This window comes from Lepus europaeus, chromosome 2 (genome assembly GCF_033115175.1).
Source record: "Lepus europaeus isolate LE1 chromosome 2, mLepTim1.pri, whole genome shotgun sequence".
Lineage (NCBI taxonomy): Eukaryota > Metazoa > Chordata > Mammalia > Lagomorpha > Leporidae > Lepus > Lepus europaeus.
This window is the reverse complement of record NC_084828.1, coordinates 78993828-79019275: the sequence shown is the minus strand read 5'-3', so window position 1 is coordinate 79019275 and position 25448 is coordinate 78993828. Positions and strand designations below refer to the sequence as shown.

The 25448-nt window shown below is 43.5% G+C and overlaps 1 protein-coding gene and 1 pseudogene across 1 annotated transcript in view; both read right to left on the bottom strand.

Annotated features, from left to right (window-relative positions):
• The window catches only part of SLC49A4 (solute carrier family 49 member 4), a 111174-nt gene that overhangs the window by 41746 nt on the left and 43980 nt on the right, over window positions 1–25448 (bottom strand). Inside the window, exons 3-4 of the mRNA XM_062208890.1 lie at window positions 10971–11236; window positions 3836–3965 (exon numbers count right to left, since the gene is read on the bottom strand). Coding sequence (XP_062064874.1) covers window positions 3836–3965; window positions 10971–11236 — 396 coding nt within the window. The remainder of the gene's footprint in view (window positions 1–3835; window positions 3966–10970; window positions 11237–25448) is intronic.
• Window positions 12964–17957, bottom strand: LOC133777154 (ATP-dependent RNA helicase DDX50-like; annotated as a pseudogene).

Sequence of the window (25448 nt, the reverse complement as noted above, 5' to 3'; positions counted from 1 at the left end):
GGACATGGACACACTGAAGGCACTTGCAACAGGTGTCCTGGGGCGGGGAAGGGATGGGAGTAGGAAATGGAAACAAAAGAATGAATGAAAGAACACAAGAATCAATCTGTTCATGTGCCTGAAGTAAGAAATGTGCCCGTGTTTGAAGTCTAAGAGGCAAAAAGAGCCATCATCATCTCATCAAATATCAAATCAACACACACAGAGAAATGTTTACATTAGGATGCACAGCTTAAAAACAAATTAGGAGAAAGGAATCACATGGACAGTGATAAATAAATAACTGTGGTAAAAACCCTGGACTTACAATGGATAGTTGTTTTTTTCACCCAGACAGTGGAATTAAAATTTAGGGAGGCAATTACTCTATTAATCCAGGGAATAATGACTTCAGGAGTTCTTTGAAAGACCAGGAAAAATTCTAAGGGTATACTATAGGAACAGGGTATGGGAGGCCCCTAGGTAGAAGCAGGCAGTGGTGCAAAGCTCACAAATGACTATGGGAAGAGACAAAGGAATGCTGGCCTAGATGAAAAGGGCTTTTGATAGCCAAGAACTGACGGCTTACACACTTGAAGGTCCTGGCTCTCAGGTAACTGGGTGCAGACACGGGGTGCATCGTGGTCAGAGTGATCACCTACAGTGACCGCTCTGCCTTCTCAGAACAATCCTGTACACAGCGTAGGTCTTCCGCGGCCCTGCACAGCTCACAGAACAGTCCACAATGATCAGACCCCTACCCAGTTTTATCTACTGCTACCTAACTTCTGATGCTGGCTTTGAATGGAGAAAACTCACACAGCACCAAAAAGCAAAACAAAACAACAACAACAAAAAAGGAAAACTATCATTTTTAAATTGTCATCTCATTGTTGTGTACCACTGATCATAATTCAACATAATGAATATTTTAGTTAAATAGAATAAGGTGCTGTAGAAAAGCAGTTTTCAGAGACTCTTCACTCCAGATTAGGATATTTATTTTCACCTTGTGACTTACTCATATATATATATATATATATATATATATAATATGCACACGTTACATACTGAAATAAAAGTCTTGTCAAAAATATGCAGCCTTACTACATGTGATACAATAATATTTTCTAATCTGTTTTATTCCCTTCTACTTTGCAAAGAAAAAAAAATGGTGGTCAATTCCTAAATTAGTTGGCTGTGAACTAAAGTTTGAAAAACAATGATGCACAGCCCTTGGAATGTGGCTAGTGCAAATGAGAAACTGAGTTTTAAAATTTATTTCATTTTAACTAATCTAAATCTAAATTTAAAAACAGAAGCAGTGAAAAGAACTTTTCTATTAAACACAACATTAGTTTTGATGGATCACATTTCATTCTAGCAGCTGGGATGAGAGATGGTGCACACGTCGAGGCATGTGTTGTTTCTAGTGTCATAACCTGGCTCTGTCTTGGTGTCAATTAATTGATTCAGTTCTAATTACTGTCTTCTATGCACTAGTGCTATAACTTGCTTCCTTGAATGTTTCCTGTAGAAAGATTAGACTGCAAAAGAAAACGGCAGCAAATTTCACAGTAAAAGGGCAATTGCAATTTGCTGCAGCAGGTCAAAGATGAAATGTCTAAAATTGGAAAATACTTACGATACATAAATGGATAATATTTAGATACAAGGTGAATATAAAAGAAGTTTTTCCATACTGGTCAAAAAAGAATCATGAAAATTTGTTGCTGTAAATCAGAATTAACTGTCAAATGAATCTTTTTAAATGATTTTTACAGATCTGAACTTATCACTTTAGCCAACACAGCATGGATTCTTGCACAAAAAGGAAAAAAACATTTTTAAATGGAAAGATGAAAGGGAATCATTATTTTAGCTATGGAAATTATGTTAAAAAATTAGGAGGAACAACTAAATATGTTTTCCTCAAAAGTGACAAATTTTCAATTAAGTCCAGTTGCCTGTACAATACCTGTATTAAGACCTAATAACATCAAAGATTTGTTGATCTGAAATTTGAAAAAGTGCAGTTATCTACTCTAAACTTCAGATAAACAGTGTAACGTCATAAACACTACTCATTGAATAGTGTTTCAACCATGATTTCACTCATAATGTATTTCTCAATACAGATCAAATATTTCCTATGAAACTTTAGTGTCTACGTTGAGATGTGCTGTGGGGATCAAATACACAGGGCACAGCCAAGATTTTATACAAATAAAAGAATGTGGGGCTGGTGCTGCGGTGCAGCGGGTTAAGCCACTGCTTGCGACGCTGACAGCCCATGTCCGAGCGCCTGTTCAAGATCTGAATACTGTGCTTCCATCCAGCTCCCTGCTAATGCACCTGGGAAAGCAGTTAAATGCCTGGGCCCCCGCCACCCACGTGGGAGACCTAGCTGAAGTTTCCAGCTCCTGGCTTTGGCGTGGCCCAGTCCTGACAGCTGTGACCAACTGGGGAGTGAGCCAGCAGATGGAAAATCTCTCTCTCTCCTTTCTTCCTCTGTGTGGCTCTGCCTTTCAAATAAAACAAATAAATCTTTTTTTAAAAAAGAATATATAATAGTTCAATAATTTTAAAATTTACCACGTTAAAATATTTGAATATTGAGCTAATAATACATGCTACTAAAGTTAATTTTACTTTTTTATTTTATCTTTTTTAATGAGCTAACTGGAGAATTTAAGATTACATATACTGTTGGGTTTATATTCCTATTGGGCAATTTTACTTTAGAAGATTCAGACAGGTCTTGACCACAAGAAACTTATCATGAGGTGGGAGAGAAAGACAAGAGAAAAAAACCGACCAGAGAGAGCTGCTGATGGATCAATAAAAATTCATGATACCTAACTGGCAAAAAATTCAAAAGGTAAGTTCACGGTAAGGCCCAAATGCAAATCATAATCAATAGTGACGGTCCATACATCCAAAGAATCTAACTCAATACTGCAGCATTTGAGTTGTTAGGGGTCTAACTATATTTAGGTTATACTAATAAAATGAAGCAACACATTAATGTTCTTCATTATGATCCCATATGTATGATCCCAAATTATTTTGGGAGACATGTGAATAGTGTATTTATTTATTCATTTGTATTGACCAATGCCTGCTTATTAATAAATAAAACATAATGACCCAAAACACTGCATATTAGGAAAAATATAATTAGCACATAAAGCCCATGATTTCAGACACTATCATATGATGTGAGTTTTTTGATAAAAGAAAATTACGGGGCTGGCACTGTGGTGTAGCAGGCTAAGCCACTGGCTGCAGTGCCAGCATCCCGTATGGGCACCAGTTTGAGTCCTGGCTGCTCCTCTTCCGATCCAGCTCTCTGCTATGGCCTGGGAAAGCAGAAGATGGCCAAGTGCTTGGGCCCCTGCACCCATGTAGGAGACCCAGAAGCAGCTCCTGGCTCCTGGCTTCAGACTGGCTCAGCTCCGGCCATTATAGCCATTTGGGGAGCGAACCAGCAGATGGAAGACCTCTCTTTCTCTCTGCTCTGCCTCTCTGTAACTCTGACTTTCAAATAAATAAGTAAATCTTAAAAATAAATAAATAAATAAATAAAATTATATAAAGACAATAAAAAATTTTACTTTGAAAATATGAGTAACTATATAGGTTGATATAAGTAAGGCAAAAATGGCATTTTTTTGGTGAGTTTTCAAGATAGATTTCTGATAGAAGGTCTAAAATATTTAATTGGCATTTTATCAATTATTTACTACCTGATTAGTAGGCTGCTGAAATGTTACTATCTTAAATTATCTTTTGCAGATATGGAACAATATTGAAGGTCCTAGAAAAATCACGTGAGGACTGTAAGTGTGCTTACCTTAGTAATCTACAGAAGCTCCGCCGGTAACTCAGCCGCTGGCTGGCTGCAGCAACGCTGGGGGGCAGGGGAGGGCGGGGTGGGAAGTAAGCTAGTGTTGCGGAAAAGATTAAGCAGACAACTCCGAATTCTGAAAGGAAAAGAAAACAGATGCTAACCAGGCAATGCACAAAAAGTATACTTGAAGTATTTATTAAACAAATATTTACTGAGCATCAGCGTAGCCCTAGGAACATAAAGATAAGCACAATACACTTATCATCTAGCCAAGAAGCCTCAGTCAAGTAAGAAAGATGGGTATGAGAAGGCACGTGTTTGAGAAGGTCACAGGTAAAAAGTCATACCAGAAGCAAGTATTGTGGCACTGTGGTCCTACATAGGCAAAAAGACTGAGAGACTAAACAAATGTTACTCTGTGGAGAGAATACATTAAAACCCTGTAGTGGTGCTGGCAGTGGCAGTGGCACTGTGGTATAGCTGGTTAAGACGACGAGGGCGATGCTAGCAGCCCATACTAGAGTGCAGGTTGGAGATCTAGCTGCTCTGCTGCTGCTGCCTTTTTTTTTTTTTTTAAGATTTTATTTATTTACTAGAGAGGTAGAGTTACAGACAGTGAGAGGCAGAGACAGGGAGAAAGGTCTTCCTTCTGCTGGTTCACCCTACAGGTGGGTGCAACAGCTAGAGCTGCACTGACCTGACGCCAGGAGCCAGGAGCTTCTTCCGGATCTCCCACGTGGGTGCAGGGGCCCAAACACTTGGGCCATTTTCCACTGCTTTCCCAGGCCATAGCAGAGAGCTGGATTGGAAAAGGAGTAGCCGGGACTAGAACCAGTGCCCATATGGGATGCCGGAGCCGCAGGCAGGCGATTAACCTACTGCGCCACAGCACAGGCTGGTCCCATGTTCTGCTTCTGATCTGGCTTCCTGCTAATGTGCCTGGAAGATGACCCAAATACTTGGGTCCCTGTCACCCACATGGGAGACCAGGATTCTTGCCTTTAGTCTGGTCCAGACCTGGCTGCTGTGGCCATTTGGGGAGTGAACCAGCAAACAGAAGTTCTCTCTCACGCACGCACACATGCGTGCTCTCACTCTTTCTCTTTGTCACTCGGCCTTCCAAATAAATAAATTCGTATTAAAAAACAGCAACAGTACATGGGGTGGACATCTGGCTTGGTGGTTAAGACACTAGTTAGGATGTCCTCATCCCATACTGGATTGCCTGGGTTTGAGCCCTGGTATGCTCTCTGGAAGACAGCAGGTGATGGCTCAAGTAGTTGGGTCCGCGCTGCCCCCATGAGATATGCAGATTGAGTTCCTGGCTCCGGCTTGGTCCAGCCTCAGCCACTGAAGGAATAAAACACTGGATGAGTGCTCTGTCTCTGAAATAATAATAAAAATATAACCCGGCATGTTACTATAAAAGAGATTTCACACCAGATCTAGGATGACTGTCTAGTAAGTATGGTACTCAGAGAGACTCTGACAGGAAGCTGGTTGAAGTAGGATAGGAGATTTGTATAGTCAATGATAGGATTTCTGATAAAGTATAGCACAGAAAATTTACAGAATGTATGAAGATAATCTGAACAGGCATGAAAGCATCCAAAAGTAAGAAACCAAGAAACAGCAAAATTCAAACACTAGAGTAGCTAATGTAGAACACTGTACAATCAGAAATGAAACGAACAGCTGAGCGATCTTAACTTGGCCTCATTGCAGAAAGCCAAATTCTTGAGTCTAGATCCCTCCCGAACAATGCTGGCATTGGAAGCCCCTCCTCCACAAGGCCCCCACACTTAGAAGCCCCAGCTTTGTTAACTGTGCCTAACTTAGTAGCAAGACACAGCACTCATGAGAAAGTCAAGAAATCTGGAGTAGGGACCTGCTTGTGTCATTGAGTAAGCTGTAATTTGGGTGAGTCCCTTACTCTTTCTGGGTCAATAGAAGGACTGGACTGCGTGATTTCTGGAGGTCCCTTCCTGTTGGGTAATACTTCTATAGTCCTAGCAAAAGGGCCAGTATCCTATAAGACACTTAATCATAGATAATTTTGTTTAGTTCAAGTGGAAATGTCTAGATTCCTAATTCTTAAAGATTGTTAACAGATTTTTTTTGTATTCTCAATCTCATTCTTTGTCTGAGGAACAACAAAGAATTAATGAATTATTTCCATTTAAAGTTCTTTTAATTACTGGTAACACTGAGCATCTATCAAAGGCTTATTGGCCGCTTGTAATTTTTCTGATTGCCTCATTCATATTTTTGACCGTCATTCTATTGGCATTTTTGTAAACAGCATCTGAGACACAATTAACAGATAATTCACACACTGAAGTGTATATCTCAGTGATTTTTGCTATATTTACAGGATTGAACAATCATGAAAAATCAATTTTAGAATTTTTCATCATCCCCAAAAGAAACCCTGAACCCATTGCTCCCAAGTCTTCTAGTCTTAACTCCTAATCTACCTTCAGTCTTCATGGATTTGAATATTTGGGCAATTCATGCAAATGGAACCACACATCACATAGTCTTTTGTGACTGACTTCTTTCATTTAGCAGAATGTTTTCAAGGTTTATCCATATTGGAGCATGTGTCAGTACTTTATTATCAAATCATATTCCATTATATGCATGTACCACAATTACATATCTATCTACTTATTGCTAGATGGACAACTGGATTATTTCCACGTTGGAGCTATTGTGAATAATGCTGCTATGCAGTTATGAACAATGATATGTAGATGGATATTTTTATTTCACTTGAGTATTACATCTAGAAATGGAATTGCTGGGTTATATGGATTTGCAGAAACTGTCAGTTTCCACAGCAGTTGCACTATTTTACACTCCTACTTTGTGTGTATAAGGGCTCCGATTTCTCTACCTTCTCCCAACACCTGTGATTTCCATTTCATTAATGACAGCCATACTCCTGGCATGAAGTAGTACCTCATCATGGTTTTGCTTTGTATTTCCCTAATGGTATGGAACATATTTTCATGTGCTTATTGGCCATTTGCATGTTTTCTTTAGAGAAATGTTCAAGATCTTTGTCCATTTTAAATTGGGTTGCCTTTTTGCTGTTGAGTTGTATGAATTCTTTATATATTCTGGAACAAGACCCTTATTAGGTCTGTGATTTGCAAACATTTTCTCCCTTTCTGTTGGCTGCACTTTCACTTTGCTGAGGGTATTAATTGTATGCTAAAATGTTTACTACTGAAGTCCAACTCACCTATGTTGCTTTGTCACCTGTGCTTTTGGTGTCCTTCACAAGAAGACTTCATGTGGCCCAAGATTGTGAAGATTCATTGCTCAGTCTTTTCGCTCAGAGTATTCACAATTAGGTTTAATTTTTGTGTATGATACACGTAAAGAAGTGGTTTGGTTCAAATTCATTCTTTTGCATGTGGTGTCTAGTTGTTCCAGTATCATTTGTTGAAAAGACTATTTTTCCTCACTGAATATCTTGGCTCCCTTGTGAAAACTCAATTGAACATAAAGTAAGTCGATTTTTTAGAATCTCACTTTTTTTTTTTTTAAGATTTGTTTATTTATTTGAAGGGCAGAGTTACAGAAAGGCAGAGGCAGAGAGAGATGGAGAAGTCTTCCATCTGCTGATTCACTCCCCAAATGCCTGCAACTGCTGGAGCTGGGTCCATCCAAAGCCAGGAGCCAGGAGCTTCTTCCGGGCCTCCCATGTGGGTGCAGGGGCTCAAGGACTTGAGTCATCTACTGCTTTCCCAGGCACACTAGCAGGGAGCTGGATTAGAAGTGGAGCAGCGAAGACTTGAACTGGCACCCGTGTGGGATGACAGCACTGCAGGTGGCTTTACTCACTATGCCACATAGCACTGGCCTCAGAATCTCACTTCTAAGTTTTTAAAAATTTTACTTGAAAGGCAGAATTACACAAACACATACTGATCTTCCATTCTCTGGTTCTCTCCCAAATGCCAAAGCCAGAAGCCAGAACTCTCTCCTGGGTTTCCCAAGAGAGCAGAAGGGACACAAGCACTTGACTCATCATCTGCTGCCTCCCAGGGTGCACAATGGCAGGAAATGGGATCCTAAGCAGAGGCGGGACTCTATCACTGCCACTCTGATAGTGGTGTCCTAAGTGGCAGCTTAATATGCTGTGTCACAATGCCCATCCCTGGAATCTCACTTCTGTTTCATTCATTTATATATCTTCATGCCAATACCACGTGTTTTGATGTGTTTTGATTAGTGCAGACTTTTTTTTTTTTTTTTTTAAGTACAGGGCTTTTGAAATTAAGAAGTCTGAGTTCTCCAACTTTGTTTTTCTTTTTCAAGATTTTGAGGCTACTCCTAGTCCCTTGCACTTCCATATGAATTTTAGAATCAGTCTATCAATTTCTGCAACAAAAGCAGCTGGGATTTTAATAGAGTTGCACCAAATTTATAGAAAAGTTTGAGGATATCTTCACAATATTAAAATTCCAAACCCATAAACACGAGATGTCTATTTTGTAGGTTTTCTTTAATTTCTTTCAGCAGTGTGCTGTAGTCTGTGGAGTCTGTTCTATTCTTTGTTAAATTCCCTTTTAAATATTTTAGTTATTCTGATTCTATTGTAAATTAAATTGTTTTCTTAATTTTATGTTTGGATGGTCCACTGCTGCTGAATGGAAATACAAGCAATTTCCACATATTAACCTTGCATTGTAAGTCTTGTTGAACTCGTCTTTTAGATCTAAGCTTATAGTGGATTCCAGAGAATGTTCCATATTCAAAATCATGTAATTTTTAACAGTTTTTTTTACTTCTTCCTTTCCAATCTGGATACCTGTTCTCTCTTTTTCTTGCACAACTGTGCTGGCTAGAACCCCCAGCACAAGTTTACACAGGTGAGGTCAGAGTGGGCATCCTGGTCTTGTTCATGTTCCTAGGAGGACTGTATTCAGCCTCTGACCATTTCTGTGGATTTTCATAGATGGTTTTTATTAGGTTGAGGGGACTCTCACCATTCCTACTTTGTTGGCTGTATCTTGCAAGGGTGTTTGTTGAGTCTGTCAAACGCCATTTTTTCACTGTTAAGATGATCCTGTTCTTCCCTTTTGTTCTGTTCTGGGTGTGAAGCCGGTCTTGCAATCCTGGAACGCATCCTCCTTGGTCATGACATGTCAGCCTTCCATATGCGGCTGGATTTGGTTTGCCAGTGTTTTGTACAGGACCTCTGAGTCTATATTCATAAGAGATATCGATCTGTAATTTACTTTTCTAATGGGCCCTTTGTCTGCAATACTTTAACTTAAACGTCTTTAACCTTTCAGGACAGCAATTTTAGCAAAGCATTTTTAATGGACTGCAGAGTCAAGGGACAGTATTTCAGACAGGCAGACGGGCAGATACAGAAGCACTGAGGAAGGGTTTCTGCACGACTTCTACGGGGGAACCAGGAGCCAGACAGACGCGGAGCATGAAGATGAGCCCAACAGTGTCCAAATCCAGTCGTTTGAGAGATATAGCCATCAGGGCTGGCGCTGTGGTGCAGTGGGTTAACGCCCTGGCCTGAAGTGCGGGCATCCCATATGGCGCTGGTTCGAGACCTGGCTGCTCCACTTCCATTCCAGCTCTCTGCTATGGCCTGGGAAAGCAGTAGAAGATGGCCCAAGTCCTTGGGCCACTGCATGCACGTGGAAGACTCAGAAGAAGCTCCTGGCTCCTGGCTTCAGATCGGCACAGCTCCGACTACTGCAGCCAATTGGGGAGTGACCCATTGGATGGAAGACCTCTCTCTCTCTGCCTCTCTTCTCTCTGTGTAATTCTAAGTTTCAAATAAATAAATACATCTTAAAAAAAAAAAGAGAGAGAGAGATACGGCCATTCCTTAGGTTGCCAATAAAAAGAATCTTATGACAAAATAAAGTTTAAAACTTAATGTTGTACCTGCTTTCAGGTGTATTTATTTACTTATTTTTACTTCTTAATTTTTTTTAAAGGAATGAGTTGTCTACAGTAGGCTAAGTGCTTTATATACTGTCACAGCCTCTGTTTTCAGTTTTATTCCCTCTAAACCACATTTTAAAACATCAATTTCACCATATAATTCTCTGATGTAAAAATCTCCAGTGTGGTTTTTCCTGTAACATCAACATCAAATCCTTCAGCCTGGCTTGGAAGGCTTGCACGGAGGGTGGCTCCCCACTCTAGCTTCCCCCACCACCATTCTCACCATATCTAAACCACTCGGGCCTGCAGGTGCTAGCATGTACCAGGTCTCTCCCTTTACTGGGTGTTTTCTCCACTCTATTCTTCCTCCTGTCTGCTGTACCGTGGTTGGCTACCTCCCTCTCACCCTTCAGGTTCTAAACACAGACTCTCCAAGAAGCTCTACTTCACCTCCACAATCTGGGTGAGGTCTCCTCCTAGGAACCTGCAGGGCCACTGTAAGGTCTTGGGTTACAGCACTCAGTGCTCTGTTTTACAAATGCTTGCTTACCTGTCTGCAGCCTTCAGGAAACTAGAAAATGTGTTACACAGACCTTAATTGTGAGTGCATGAGAAGAGAGGCAGAATGCATTTTAAACTTAACTTCCGGAGCCAGTGCCGTGGCTCACTTGGTTAATCCTCCGCCTGCGGCACCAGCATCCCATGTGGGTGCTGGGTTCTAGTCCTGGTTGCCCCTCTTCCAGTCCAGCTCTCTGCTGTGGCCCAGGAGGGCAGTGGAGGATGGCCCAAGTGCTTGGGCCCCTGAACCTGCATGGGAGACCAGGAAGAGGCACCTGGCTCCTGGCTTCAGATCGGCTCAGCGCCGGCCGTGGCGGCCATTTGGAGGGTGAACCAATGGAAGGAAGACCTTTCTCTCTGTCTCTCTCTCTCACTGTCTATAGCTCTACCTGTCAAATAAAAATAAATAAATAGATAAATAAAAAAAAAACCCTTAACTTCTGAAGAAGGGTACAAGTTGTAAATAGGCACCCTCAAACGATTAGACAAAGCACATTATACGCATGATTGTGTGTGTGTGTATGTGTATGTGTGTGTTATCGGTCCTTCTAAGTATTTCATATGAAGCAACCTGGCATACAAAAAGTAGATTGGAGATGACTAGGACAGCATACAAAGTGTAATAGGGAGAGAGAAAACTTCAAATTACCTGCATATAATACAGTCTCTATGCGATCTTTAATATGAGCCCTACTGTTCTCTGAAGCAAGAAGAGGCGAGGTTCCATTGGGAGCTGGAACAAAAAGTGGTCCAACTAAAAATGCACACGCTCCACCAAGGTAACTGAGCATTGAAGCAATAGCCGTGGCCGTGGCCCGTTCATCTGCAGAAAACCACGTTGTAGAGAGAAACGGTGCTGCATTCATCACAGTGGGACCTGCCAGTCCATTTAACATCTGTCCTCCGTGGATCAATCTGGAATTTCAAAAGTTAAAAAGCAGTGAAATATATTTGAAACAGGTATTTTCTAAGACAAAAAGAAATTCACCATGCAGGAGTGTAACCATGGCAATAATAATAAGCGCCTATAAAGAACATGACATATCTAAAAGGTAAATTGACTTTCCTTCTAAAAGGTATGTTGCCTATCTATGAGGGAGATCAAATATACTAAGTTTCCATTTATTCCTCTCACAAATATTTACTGAAGTCTCTGATCTTGCCACCTGCTAAACTAAGCACTTTCTATAACCTTGTTTCATTTGCCTGTTGTAACAACACTAGGTGGTAGCTACTGTTACAGTCATTTATTGAGGAGAGACAGTGCAGACCAAAAAGATAAGAAACTTGCCCAATTGCTAATGGGCAAAGCTGAAATTCTGATCCAGGTCTGACTCCAGAATTCATATTCTTTCTACTAGTCTGCCACTCATTAAAAGATCTAGTAAGTGCCACCAGCCCTACAAAAATATAACTGAGCTCAATATTTCATACGTATTCTTTGCCAGGTATTGAAAGCACAAGGAAGAAATTAGTCATAGTATCTTTTGAAAGAAACTAAATTGTCTAGGGAACTGCAGGCCCTGGGTTCTAGATGAGCTCTTCCAGCAGCTAGTTGAAAGACCCTGGACAATTTAAAACTTTATAGGTTTCTAGCAAAACAAAGAGATCTGTATAAATTCCATATGCATTTACTGAACACCTATTATACTAATATTGTAGGAGTCTGTGGTTCTAACTGTTTGGGTCCATGTCTCATGACCAAGAAGAACAAGGGGCATGGATGATGAGAGGTGAGCAAAACTCAAGGTTTATCAAGCAAAAAGAAAAAGCAGAGCTTGGGCCGGTGCCGTGGCTCAATAGGCTAATCCTCCGCCTTGCGGCGCCGGCACACCCGGGTTCTAGTCCCGGTCGGGGCACCGGATTCTATCCCAGTTGCCCCTCTTCCAGGCCAGCTCTCTGCTGTGGTCAGGGAGTGCAGTGGAGGATGGCCCAAGTGCTTGGGCCCTGCACCCCATGGGAGACCAGGAGAAGCACCTGGCTCCTGCCATCGGATCAGCGCGGTGCGCCGGCCGCGGCAGCCATTGGAGGGTAAACCAACGGCAAAGGAAGACCTTTCTCTCTCTGTCTCTCTCTCTCACTGTCCACTCTGCCTGTCAAAAAAAAAGCAGAGCTTGAAGCAAATGAAGGCTCCATAGTGGGACGGATAGGACAAGCAGGAATCCATCAGGAAGAAGTTGCCTAAGGGTTTATATCCTTTGAGCAGAGGAAGTTGTACCGGGTTTTGCAAATGTCTGTTGGCTACCAATGACCTTCTCCTTGCTGGGGAGCCGGGATCTGGACAGTGCCAGCTGTAATGCATCCTGTTTTGTTTTCCGTGTCTCTATCTAGTATTCCAGTAGTGAATCCATTATGTTGTAGGTGTGCCCTGTACCCAGGGCTTGAGTTTCCTTCTGCATGTCACTCTTGAGTCACTTGAGTCCTTTGTCCCTGGCTGCCTACCTCAGCCCTCAGCTGTCTCCTGTCCCTATCATAAGGTGTAGTAATCATGTAGGCCGCCCCTCCAGTCCTAATACTCTGATTCTGACTTTAATGGTAAGGGTTAGTGAAGAGCAGTTTCCTGCTTCCATTCCACTGGTGCAGCTCATCTTTTCTCAATAGTCTATGTAGCACTCCTGGATCCTGCTAATCAAATCGTTTTTTCACACATCATATTCAACAGCAGCCTTGAAGGAAAAGAGGCCAAAAGTCTGAAAACATAGAAAGGGAGGTGGTCAAGCTCTTCTGCCTGGAGGTAGAGGGAAGGGACCTGGGACACCGTATGCAACATCTTCAGGTTACTAACTATATTCTCCCCATTTTGCTTTGCTTAGTAAGTACCATGAGTCTCAAATTCCTTTTTAACAACTGGCAACTTAAGCCAGGTAGAAAACATGCTTTCTGAATGCAGAGGGAAATAATAATGCAGAGGGTATATGGGGAGAGGGATGAGTGAGTGGGACATGCAGATAAGTGAATTGGGTTTGTCTTTATCTTCATAAATGCTGGAAAAATTATTTCAAGGCAAAAATAGTTCCAAGTGTCATTCATGTTACTAAGTTAATAAAACAGAAGACATTTTAAAATCTTATATGAGGGGAAATATTTTCTACATTATATAAATGATTTAAACTGTTTATGAAACCAAACACTTCCTCCAAAAGCCAGGGAATCCCAGGCTACCCCACGTGATTTCATCAAGAGTTGACTTACAAAACTCAAACTATAGCCATGGCTTAATTCTTTGTTCCTCTCAGTATAATCACAAATAGACTTGGAATCCAAGCCAAGAGTCACAGAATGTGTGAACTTGAGGTTGTTACTATTATTATTTTAAAGATTTATTATTTGAAATTCAGAGTTAAAGGGACAGAGGAAGAGACAGAGGTCTTCATCTGCTGGTTTGCTCCCCAGATGGCCACAACCACCACAGCTGGGCCAGGCCAAAGTCAGGAGCCTGGAACTCCATCCTGGTCTCCCACATGGGTGTGGCAGGGGCCCAAGTACTTGAGCAATCGTCTGCTGCTTTCCCAGTAGCAGGGAGTTGGATTGGAAGTGGAGCAGCTGGGACATGAACTGGTGCCCACATGGGATGTCAGCATCACAGGAGGTAGCTTTACAATGCAGCTCCAAATTATTATGTTTTAAAAGAGACAAAAGAAGTTGTTCAAAGGTATAACTGGATAAGCAGATTTGTTTACAAGCCTTCTTGTGACTACTTTTTTAAAAAATACAACAAACTTCTTTGCAAATAAGACATATACCTCAACTATGATGGCCTAACTTCTGGTGGATAATGCACATAATTAGGCAGAAATAGGCAAACTCACACTGGTAGATTAGCAAATACTCAGTCAAAATTCCATTTGTAGCCCTTGCTTCTTCATTGATTTCTATTCCTACTTTGTCTCCTATCATCTGGTTGACTTCCTGACCTACTCCCCCTGTTGACTCTGTCTATCAGATCAAGCAACTACCTGAGAAGCCAATACTCTGTTTGGAATTAGCAGATGTGCCCCAGGGGTAGGTGCTGTGGTGTGGTAGGTAAGGCCACCACCTGCAACTCTGCATTCCATATGGGCACTGGTTCGAGTTCCTGATGCTCCACTTCCGAGCTAGCTCTTTACTAATGCACCTGGGAAAGCAGCGGAGGATGGCCCAAGTGCTTGAGCCCCTATATCCACATGGGAGACCTAGAAGAAGCTCCTGGCTCCTGGCTTCGGAGTAGTCCAGTCCAGGCCATCGCAGCTATTTGTGGAGTGAACCAGCAGATGGAAGACCTCTTTCTATCTCTTCTTCTCTCTGTAACTCTTTCAAATTAAAAAAAAAATGTGTTTGCTTCTATCATAATATTCTTGAATATTGGGTAATTTGGCTGGTACTTTGCCTGTAACCTTTGTGATTAAGTTGTAGGAACATCAAAGCAAGCACCTGTATTTCCTTTTCAGAAGCACGCTCTGGTAACCTGGGACACAACATCACTACTCAGATTCGTGTTCTTTCCAAGTGCAGCTGACATCCCGTATTTCCTTAGGGCTTCCCAGAGTGACGGTTACAAACGCCTTACTGGAATGAGTTCAGGAATGCCTGCCAACATGTGCGTGACAAGTCTAAGTCTAGGACAAAACACTGTAAGGATCAAAGAGCAAGCAGAAATGAATCCACACTCCAGTCCCTCATGCAGGACGCAAAGAGAACTATCCTCTGGGATACCCTCTCCACGACTGTGCAGAACACAGAATTAGAAGTTTCTATTACAGCATGTTTTTATCTTTCCAAAAAGCATGGTTTTAGCTATTGACAATGTTGGAATCCCTGTAGGAACCTTTCTATTTTTCTAATAAATTCCTTCTTTTATTAGAAAGAGAAAGAAGAAGGAAGGGAGGAAGGGAGGAAGGGAGGAAGGGAGGGAGGGAGGGAGGGAGGGAGGGAGGGAGATCAAAGATCATGGTCCAAAGCTCAGTGTGGGCTGACGCCGCAGTCTATGCATCCACTGCCCCTCTCTCTTCTTCTGAGTTGCCGGCTGGGAAAAATCAGCAGCAGTGTAAGAAACAGAAGCCAGAGACCTGATGGCATCCAGGCCTTTAGGTTTAACTAAATCCACTGTAGAAGGAACAAGTACATGTTTAAAAGTAATTCCTGGGGCCAGCATTGTAGGGTAGTGGGTAAAGCCACTGCCTGCAGTGCCTGCATTATATATGGGCATTGGTTTGTGTCCTGGCTGCTCTACTTCTGATCCAACTTCCTGCTTACAGCCTAGGAAAAGCAGCAGAAAATGGACCAAGTGCCTGGGCCCCTGCTATCCATTTTTGTTCCATATATCTTAGCTGACTTCTCTCATGGTTGATATAAACATATCCAAATCCCTTTCCAGCCAGCTTCTGCTGTGCATCCAGAGCAGTGGATAGAGGACTCAATGTCCTGTGGAGAAGAACTTTATCACCAGGTCAACCTCAGGAATGTCCAATGCACGGACAGCCACACTGATTGCCATCAGAACTTCGAGACTACCTTCTCTGAAGCCTTTCAGAGTCATTTCTCTCTGTGACTATGCAATGCCCCCCATGGAAACATGGGGCGTTCTGTTTTATGTGCAGGTCCTTGGCCATTTGAGTTCCAATCTTCTTGGTCTCTCAGAAGATAAGAGCCCCCTCTTCAGATTCATCGTGCACTTGCAGGACATCTCCAGTGACTGCTGGCCTCTGAGACCAACGGCACTGAAGACCAAATAGTCCACAGTAATTGCAGCCTTCTGACTCATTTTTCCAATAAGGTCAGCTTGTTGCTCATATCTGGGTCTTGTGGGGTTTTTGTTTGTTTTTTTGTTTTTGCAGTTTTGCATATCCATCATGGGCAAGTTGCAGAAAAAAAGTCCCATCTGAAGACTGTTTTCAGAATCAGTTTTACAGCATTCATGGATCAAACCTTCTACTTGTTCAGCAAAACTAAATCTAACATTTGATCCCCTTCACGAAGCACAACATACTGCAGTCTGGAAAGATCCAACTGGCTCTGCAGATGGTCTCCGTTATGACCAGGTGTCCCAACCAGGATGTCAACAGTATTTCAAATATGATTAATCTGGCTTTGACAGGCTGTTACATTGCAAAAACATGCCACACAGAATGTCCTAGTTATAGCTCTGAAGTCTTTGGCTACTTGGTTTGCCAGTTCTTGTTGCAGCCAAAGCAAGTACCTTTTGGTGACCTGTTTTAAAAACTGTTGATTTCTTAAGAGCCTTTCAATCAAGGGGATGGTGAAAGAGAATGTCTTTCCCGTCCCTGTCCATGCTTGAGCAATTACACCTTTACCTTCACATACAGGGCCAAAGGTGTGAACTTGAATAGGAAAGAGATATGTGACCGCCTCAATCTTTCAGCTTTCTAGTCTCTTCCGAAATTGAGAAACTGGAGAAGGTTCCTTCCTTCTGTTCACAGTTAGGGTCTCCAGTTTATTATCACCTGACTTATAAAACCTGTCCAAGGAGGATACTCATGATGATTTTTTTTTTCATATTCATCAATATCTCTACTTGGCAGATCTTTTCTTCTTGACTTGGGTGATTTAGAGAATTTATCTGAAAGCCTATTAAATCAGTGTCTCCATTTAGCTTCTCTTTCATTTTAACTTTTTGAGGCTTGGGAGCGTGCAAGTCATCTGCAATACCATTTTCCCTTGCTGCTGATTTCTTACCAGAGTTAGAATTGTGTCTTGACTGCCTTGTACCAATTCAGCACCGAGTCACGTGTTTTTGGCTTATCTCGTTTACATCTTCCCAACAGCCCTGTGTCCTCTTCAGTACCTGTGATTTTCTAATTGTTTGGGGATTTTTAAGAGTGAGGGAACAGCACCTCTACAGGCTCCTTGAGGGCAGAACCATTTCTTTTCTTTTTTTAAAGGTTTATTTATTTATTTGAAATGCAGAGTTACACACAGAGGGGAGAGGCAGAGAGAGAGAGAGAGAGAAAGAAAGAAAGAGGTCTTCCATACACTGATCACTCCCCAATTGGCCGCAATGGACAGAGCTAGGCTGATCCAAGCCAGGAGCCAAGAGCTTCTTCTGGGTCTCCCATATGGGTGCAGGGGCCCAAGGACTTGGGCCAACTTCTACCTCTACCTGGATTTCCCAGGCCATAGCAGAGAGCTGGTTGGGCAGTGGAGCAGCCAGGACTTGAACTGGCGCCGATATGGGATGCTGGCACTGCAGGCGGTGACTTTACCCACTATGCCACAGCGCCGGCCCCAGGACCATTTTTATATTTTATTTAAAGCCCTCAGTTCTCAGCAAAGAGTCTGGTGAAATCAGTCTCAAGAAAGAGGGAGGAAATGGCAGCAGCCAACGAAGAGCATTCATCCTCTGGGAGCAGCATGGGAGGAGCAGATATCTAATGTCATTTGCTGAAACATCTCATCTCTTACGTTTTACATGAGAAGATATAGGGGTGGAACATTTAGCACAGCAGTTAAGACACTGCTTGGAAAGCCCACATCGCATGTCAGAGGGCCTGGGATTCACTCTTGGCTCCACTTTCTGATCCAGCTTCCTGTTATATGATTCAGTCTCAAATAAATACCTTGTGCTTCTTCCTCTGGCTCTCCGCTCCTCCAAAGGTGCATCGAGCTCCATAATGGCCCCCAAGAGGAATTTCCCAGGCATTACTGGCCCACCTGCCTCTCTGCCCAGTGGCTGCAACCACCTAGGGTGTGGTGGAATGAGAAGGCCATGCCAAGATGGCCATTGGCAACAGAAACTGCCTAGCAACAGGCTGTGATTGGATGGCTTCAGAAACCACATGACAACAGAGCCTACCTGGCAACAGGCTGTGATTGGATGGCTTCGGAAACTGCCTGGCAACAGGGTGTGATTGGTTAGGGCATAAATCACTCCTTGACCGGATTGGCTGCCTTGGCTATATAAGCTGCTGTAGCAACTAAAGTAAACAAGTCTGCAGGCTGCTCACCTCAGGCCTGCTTTCACCCGACTCCAGGGAACTGTGTGGTGACTCCATGCCTCTTGCCCCCACCACGCTCCTCCTCTCAGAACGAATCCACAGCAATATACAGGCAGCAACAGTGTGAAAGAAAATGGGGGCGGGGTGGCTGCCCTGAGATATTTTTCTAATTTTATTCATCTGGAAGGCAAAGTGACAGAGAGAGAGAAAAAGACAGTGACAAGGAAGAGAGAGATCTTCCATCCATTGATTCACTCCCCAAATGTTCTCAACAGCCAGGGCTGGGCCAGGCCAAAGCCAGGACTCTGGAACTCAATTTGAGTCTCTCATGTGGGTGGCAGGGACTCAATTACTTGAGCCTTTACTTGCGGCTTCCCAGGATACACATTAGCGGGAAGTTAGGTCAGAAATCACGTGTGTGTGTGGTGGGGGGGGGGGGGGGCCTGTGCTGTGGCACAGCAGGTTAACGCCCTGGCCTGAAGTGCCGGCATCCCATATGGCTGCCGGTTCGAAACCCAGCTGCTCCACTTCCAATCCAGCTCTCTGCTATGGCCTGGGAAAGCAGTGGAAGATGGCCCAAGTCCTTGGGCCCCTGCACCCGCATGGGAGACCTGGAAGAAGCTCCTGGCTCCTGGCTTCGGATCGGCGCAGCTCCAGACATTGCGGCCAATTGGGAAGTGAACCAGCGTATGGGAGACCTCTCTCTCTCTCTGCCTCTCCTCTCTGTGTAACTCTGACTTTCAAATAAAAATTAATAAATCTTTACCAAAAAAAAATCCTGTGGGGACTCAAACCTAGGCACTCCAATATGGGAGGCAGGCATCCAAAGCTGCGTCTTACCTCTGCGCCACAATGCCTGCCCCAGGTTTGAATTATTTAAGGGTCATCCAAGTCCAGTTTACTCAATTCTCAGATCAGAACAGGTCTCTCTACGACAAGGTACACACGCTCAAGGAGTATCCAAAGAAAGAACAGCACTTGGGAAATTTCAAATGAATTCTTAACTGAAAACTGGCTAATTGGCATGGCAAGGGGAAGGGAGGCAGCCTAGGGCATACGACTTATCATTGTTAAAAACATCTCAGGAATTAAAACAAGCTAATTTTGTGTTCAAAATTACTGCAATATTAAATAATTACATGTTTTTTGCATTCCAAAGTCATCAAAGACACACACACACTACTCCCAAATGAGTTTGGAGACCAGTGTCCTAGAGGATCTCGGGGCTATCTTCTGAAGTCATGAGAAACCTGGCTCTCCCTGGCTCTCCAGAACTCAGTCCTGCCCCCCTCACACTCGTATCCCAGTCCCTGGGCGTTACCAACATGTTCCAGCCGGTCATGAGCACCGTGTGCTGGGAACTGTGAGGCCACGCTCATCGTTAATACCGAGGCTTTCATGTTGGCCTGACGCTATTTCCTACTGCCTACTGTGAACTTACCCCATCTCATGAAGAGAATTCATGAAAACAGAGCTTAAAATAAAATTATTTTATATGTAAAGTCTAATTTCCCCACCTAATAGTAATACAAAATCAGAGACAGGCTTTTCTGAAAAAATGCTGGTCTTAAGACCTGATAAAATCATGTAAATATAAATTCTTTAAAATAACGGGAAAAGAATTGAAATGATTGTAAGATGTTTAATATAAATTGTAGTCATTTTAAAAATATTTATTTTATATATCTGAAAGGCAGTTACAGAGAGAAAGAGGGAGAGAGAGGGGGAGAAAGAGAGAAAGAAAGAGACCCAGAGATTGATCCTTCATTTTCTGGTTCACTCCCCAGATGGCTGCTATGGCCAGGGCTGGGCCAGGCAGAAGCCAGGACCCAAGAGCTTCTTCTGGGTCACCCTCATGGGCACAGAGGCCCAAGACTTGGGCCATATTCTGCTGTCTTCCCAAGTGCATTAGCAGGGAGCTGGACTGGAAATGGAGCAGCCGGGACTCAAACCTGGAGCCCATATGAGATTGCCAGCATTGCAGGTGGTGGTTTAACCCATTATACCACAAAGCCAGGCCCACAGTCATTATTAAGTACTCATTGCATGTGGGAAGGCTATGGTAATATGAATATGAAAAACTAAAGCCCTTGCCCTTAACAACTGCTCAGAATAAGTGAAGAGTGGGGCCAGCACTGTGGCATAACGGGTTAAAGACCGGCCTGCATTGCGGCCTGCATTGCCGGCATCCAATATGGGAGCTGACTTGAGCCCTGGCTACTCTACTTTCTATCTGGCTCTCTGCTATGGCCTGGGAAAGCAGTAGAGGATGGCCCAACACCTTGGGCCCCTGCACCCGCATAGGGAGACCTGGAAGAAGCTCCTGGCTCCTGGCTTCAGATCAGCTCAGCTCTGGCTGTTGTGGTCATTTGGGGAGTGAACCAGTGGATGGAAGACCTCTCTCTCTCTCTGGCTCTACCTCTCTTTGTAACTCTTGTCTTTCTAATAAATAAAATAAATCTTAAAAAAAAAAAAGAAGAAGAAGAAGTGAAGAGTTGCCTATCAGCCATGTACCAGAAGCATAAAGAAAAATCAGGCAGTGCGTGGGCCTGCTCCTCGTGGGCATGAGGCTTCTGAGGAGCACACGCAGGTCCCTGCAAGGCCTGCTTCTCTTCTCACCTGGCTCTGGCCTGTAATCTCTGGGACTTCACACGTTTGCAGGTGGAGCTGACCAGCCAAACTCCAAGTAAGCTCCATTTATCTCCATCCAAGGAGCTGTCCCTCATCTGCTCCTAGGGCCTAGAGAGTACACACCAGGGATGCAGTCAGTCTAACCCTGAAAGACCAGGCCTGTGAAGAGGTCTGCTGTAGGGACTTCTGGGGTCTTTGTAGCTGGTGCACAGATTTGAAGACGGTGGGCTTTGCTGACACGTCTCCTTGGCCCTGTGACTTTGCACCTGAGAGGGAGCGGCAAGGCTGTGTGAGAGTCGGCCTGGTGCACACTCAGTCATGGAGCCCAGGACAGGGACCCCGTGGCATCACTGTAGGTGGTACTGGCAACAGCAATGGGGAGGCTGAGGAAGGGCTGATGTGCAGAACCATGAGGGTGATAACAGAGATGGCTAGGTGAATGACTGGGTACTGGGGAAGGGGAAATCTCACGTCTATAAACATGTCCAGGACGTGGCTGGACAAAGGCCAGAAGCCAAGGAAAGAGGTGTGAGCTGAGAAATACATGTTGCATTTGGGGAACAAACACTGGGGAATACCAATGTTTTTAGGACAGATGAAGGAGAGTCTGGAGAGATGACAGGGAAGGAGCAATTACAGAGGCAAGAGAAACAAATGAAGAAAGCCTGGTGCTCCAGCAATTAGGGAGAGAAGAATTTCAAGGAGGCATCAAGTCAAACAGAAGGACTGTTCATGACAGCCACGTGTGACCACTGGGCTCAGGCACAAGGACGGCGTCTGTGATCTGAGAGTTACACTTGTGCACTTGGAATATTCATTCTAGAAGTAAGAAACAGACACAGGGACAAAAATTAGTATGCAGATTGGGCATCCCTAATCTGAAAATCTGGAATCAAACTTACGCTGCAAAATCTCCAAAATCTCAAACTTACGCTGCAAGTGGAAAATTCCATCCCTGATTCCATGTGATGGGTTGTAGTCAAACAGGTGGACTAAAAGCATTGTGTAACATTGCCTCCAGGACATGTTGTATAAGGTGATTATGAAACATAAATGAATTTCGTGTTTAGACTTGGGTCCCCTCCCTAAGAAATCTCATTATGTAGATGCAAATATTTTAAAATGTAAAATAATCTGAAGTCCAAAACCCTTCTAATCCCAAGCACTTTGGATAAGGGATACTTAAACTGTATGAGTGCAAGCGCATAGCAAAGTAAAAAGAAAATCCCCAGCTTACAGAAATAGTCTGAAAGGACTGCTTCACGTAGTAAAAATAAATGCAATTATCCTAATGCCTTCGAAGCACTTGTAAAGAAGCTGGTCTTCAGAAACTAATACTACCTATTGGTCTTGGCTGACTTTTTTTTTTTTTTAAAGGATTTTATCTATTTATTTGAAAGGCAGAGCCACAGACAGAGAAGGAGAGACAGAAGGTCTTCTATCCACTGGTTCACTCTCCAAATGACTGCAAAGGCCAGAGCTGGCTGGGCCGATCCAAAGCCAGGAGCAGGAGCTTTCTCCGGGTCTTCCATGTGGGTGATGTGGGTGATGTGGGTGCAGGGGCCCAAGCAGTTGGGCCATTTTCAACTGCTTTCCCAGGCCGTAGCAGAGACCTGGGTCAGAAGAAGAGTAGCCTGGACTTGAACTGGTGCCCATGTGGGATGCCAATGCCGCAGAGAGAAGCTCAGCCTACTAAGCCACGGGGCCTGCCCCTTTTGGCTGACTATTAAAAGTAACACAGATGAGATCGGGCATGTTCAGGAGGTATGGCCATAGAGTTGTATTATCGGAGTTAACCGTAAAACTAGTTCTCAAACAGTTTTTTGTGTGTGTGCAAATTTTTGAAATATTTACTTAGTATAGAATTGGCCTTCCATGTAAAAAGTTAATTGAAAATGAATCTTAATGGAGAATGGGACTGGGAAGGGGAGAGGGAGGAGAAGGAGAGGTGGGAGTGTGGGAGGGCAGGTATGGTGGGAAGAATAACTATATTCAAAAAGTTGTACTTACGAAATTTATATTCCTTAAAAATAAATAAATATTTTAAAAAAGCAGCACAGAAAAACAAAAAAGGGGTGATTCACAACCTTCAGTAAAGTGAAATCATGTAATTTGACGTTATTTTTTCCACATCATTCCATGCTTCATTTTGTTTTCCAGGTAAGAGTTAAGTTTCATGAGGTTCAGGACCATGACTTTTCAGTCCCCCACATGCCTTCCAAGGGCTAGTGTGGAGCCACTGTGCTCAGGAGGATGTGGACTAACCCAAATACAAGGGAATGCCATCCCTGAAATATACAGCTAAGTTGTGTATCAAAATCCTTGTGAAGCTATCCAAAGTCATCCATGTCACATCAAACCCATTTGTAAACTCAAAACATCCATTAAGAAGCTTAAACCAGTGATATAAAAAACCAAGGTGGTCAACAAATATTCTGAAAATAAATCATTTTAAAAAGACTGGGGGGAGGGGTGCAGAGTACTTCCCCATCTGCTGGTTCACTCCCCAAATGCCTGCAATGGAGGGAGGGAGAAGGGACCCAGGACCTAGAGCCAGGTCTCCCACCTGAGAACCTGAGTACAGGAATCCAATGACTTAAGCCATCACCACTGCCTCCCAGGGTCTCTGCATTAGCAGGAAGCTAGACTTGGGAGTAGAGCCAAGACTTGAACCCAGGCACTCCAAAACTAAACACAGGCATTTTAACTGTTAAGCCAAATGCCTGTCCCATAATAAAGCTTTAAAAAAAAAAAAAAAAAAAAAGCTGTCCAGGGTAATGCAATGTTACTGTCTCAAGCACAGTGGACTTGGGAGGGGTGGGGAGGAATAGGGAGTGTGAGGAGGCAAGAAGCCAACCAGTTTATTCAGGAGAGCTAACTCCTGCTTGCAGCCACACCCAGGGGACTGCGTACCTCCTGCAGCTCTGCGCTGGGCAGAGCTCTGACAGGGGCAGCGTGTGTCCTCCGGCTCCACCCAGCCTCCTCACACCTCCTTTACCCCTTCCTCTCTCTGTCCACCTCCCCTCAGGTCCCTTTTCTTCCCTCCTCTCTCAGGTCTCCCCCCAGCCCCCACACTCCAACCCCTCCAGCCTGCTGGATCCCATCCTTGCAAGCCAGGTGGAATAAGGGAGGTGAGGTAGGGTTGCAGCTGCCGCACAACTGGAACAGTCAGGCCGAGGGCCGGCCACTGGCGTCGGGACTGTGGCGGCTAGCCGGGGTAGGCCCGGGAGAGGCCCCCAGGCCCTCAGTCACAGGTGGCGCTGCTGCCCCAGGCACCGCTAGCTCTCAAAGCCTGAGGAGATCGCGGGCCTGCGTGCACAGCTGCACTCTTCAGCTTACTCAGGAAACAACAGTTTTTCTAACAAATGCCAGCAGCTATAGTTCATGTTTGCCAATGTACTTGACATTTTAGCTTGCACTCAGTGATATTTGGGTCACCCAATCTTTTGCTATCTGATATCCTGGAACAAATACCTACGACTCCTAAATTATTTCTATTAAAAATTATTAATAGTATGATGTTTTATAGTTAAAAATTTTATAACTGGATGGGGCCTCAGACCACACCTAGAAAACCTATCTCAATCTAGAGAGGTTAATAACATATCAAAAATAACATTTATAATTTACTAACTTACTCTAAAAAGTATTGGGGGGCAGCTAATTATGTAATGGGCTAATGGCTAAGTCAGGGCTGGAAATCAAAATTAGAACTGATTCCACCTCTTTCTGTCCCACAGGGTCTCATTCTAAAGGTTCTCTGTTAACAACAGTGATGACAGAAACCATGACTGCTAGGATAAGCAACGTTTCTAAGATATAGAAGCAGTAGGCGTCTGGCACGCTTTTGTTTTGCGCATAGACTCACTTTATAAACTTCTAGCTCATTATGACTAGCATGGACAAAAAAAAGTAGAGAGGCTTTTTAGAAAGTTAGTGGGGGCTGGCGCTGTGACATAGCAAGCTAAGCCTCTGCTAGCACCGCCAGTATCCCATATGGGTGCCGGTTCATGTCCCGACTATTACTCTTCCCATCCAGCTTTTTGCTGATGGCCTGGGAAAGCAGTGGAAGATGGCCCAAGTGTTTGGGCCCCTGAACCTGCGTGGGAGACCTGGAAGAAGCTCCTGGCTTCAGATCAACCCAGTTCTGGCCATTGCAGCCATTTGGGGAGTGAACCAGCAGGTGGAAGATCTCTTTGTGACTCTGCCTCTCAAATAAATAAATAAAAAACTGCTAAAAAAAAAAAAAAAGAAAGAAAGAAACTGACACTTCCACAGCATGTATTCTATATATTAAAATTTTAAATTAATAATGATGCATATTTATAGGTATATATAAAAATTCTATGTATCTTTAATATGAGGTAAAATCCATAGGAATACTCCCCCTATGCCAACACTTGAGAAACTTTCTCCCACTTCCTATTCATTCTACATCAAAACGAACTCCTGTGTTACACTTGTTCCTGGGTATGGAAAAAGGCAAAAATGCTGGGAATAGTTTTCCTTGACTTAGTCCAAGAACACACAGGGCAACAAAAAGGGTCAGGAATGTTGTGAACCAA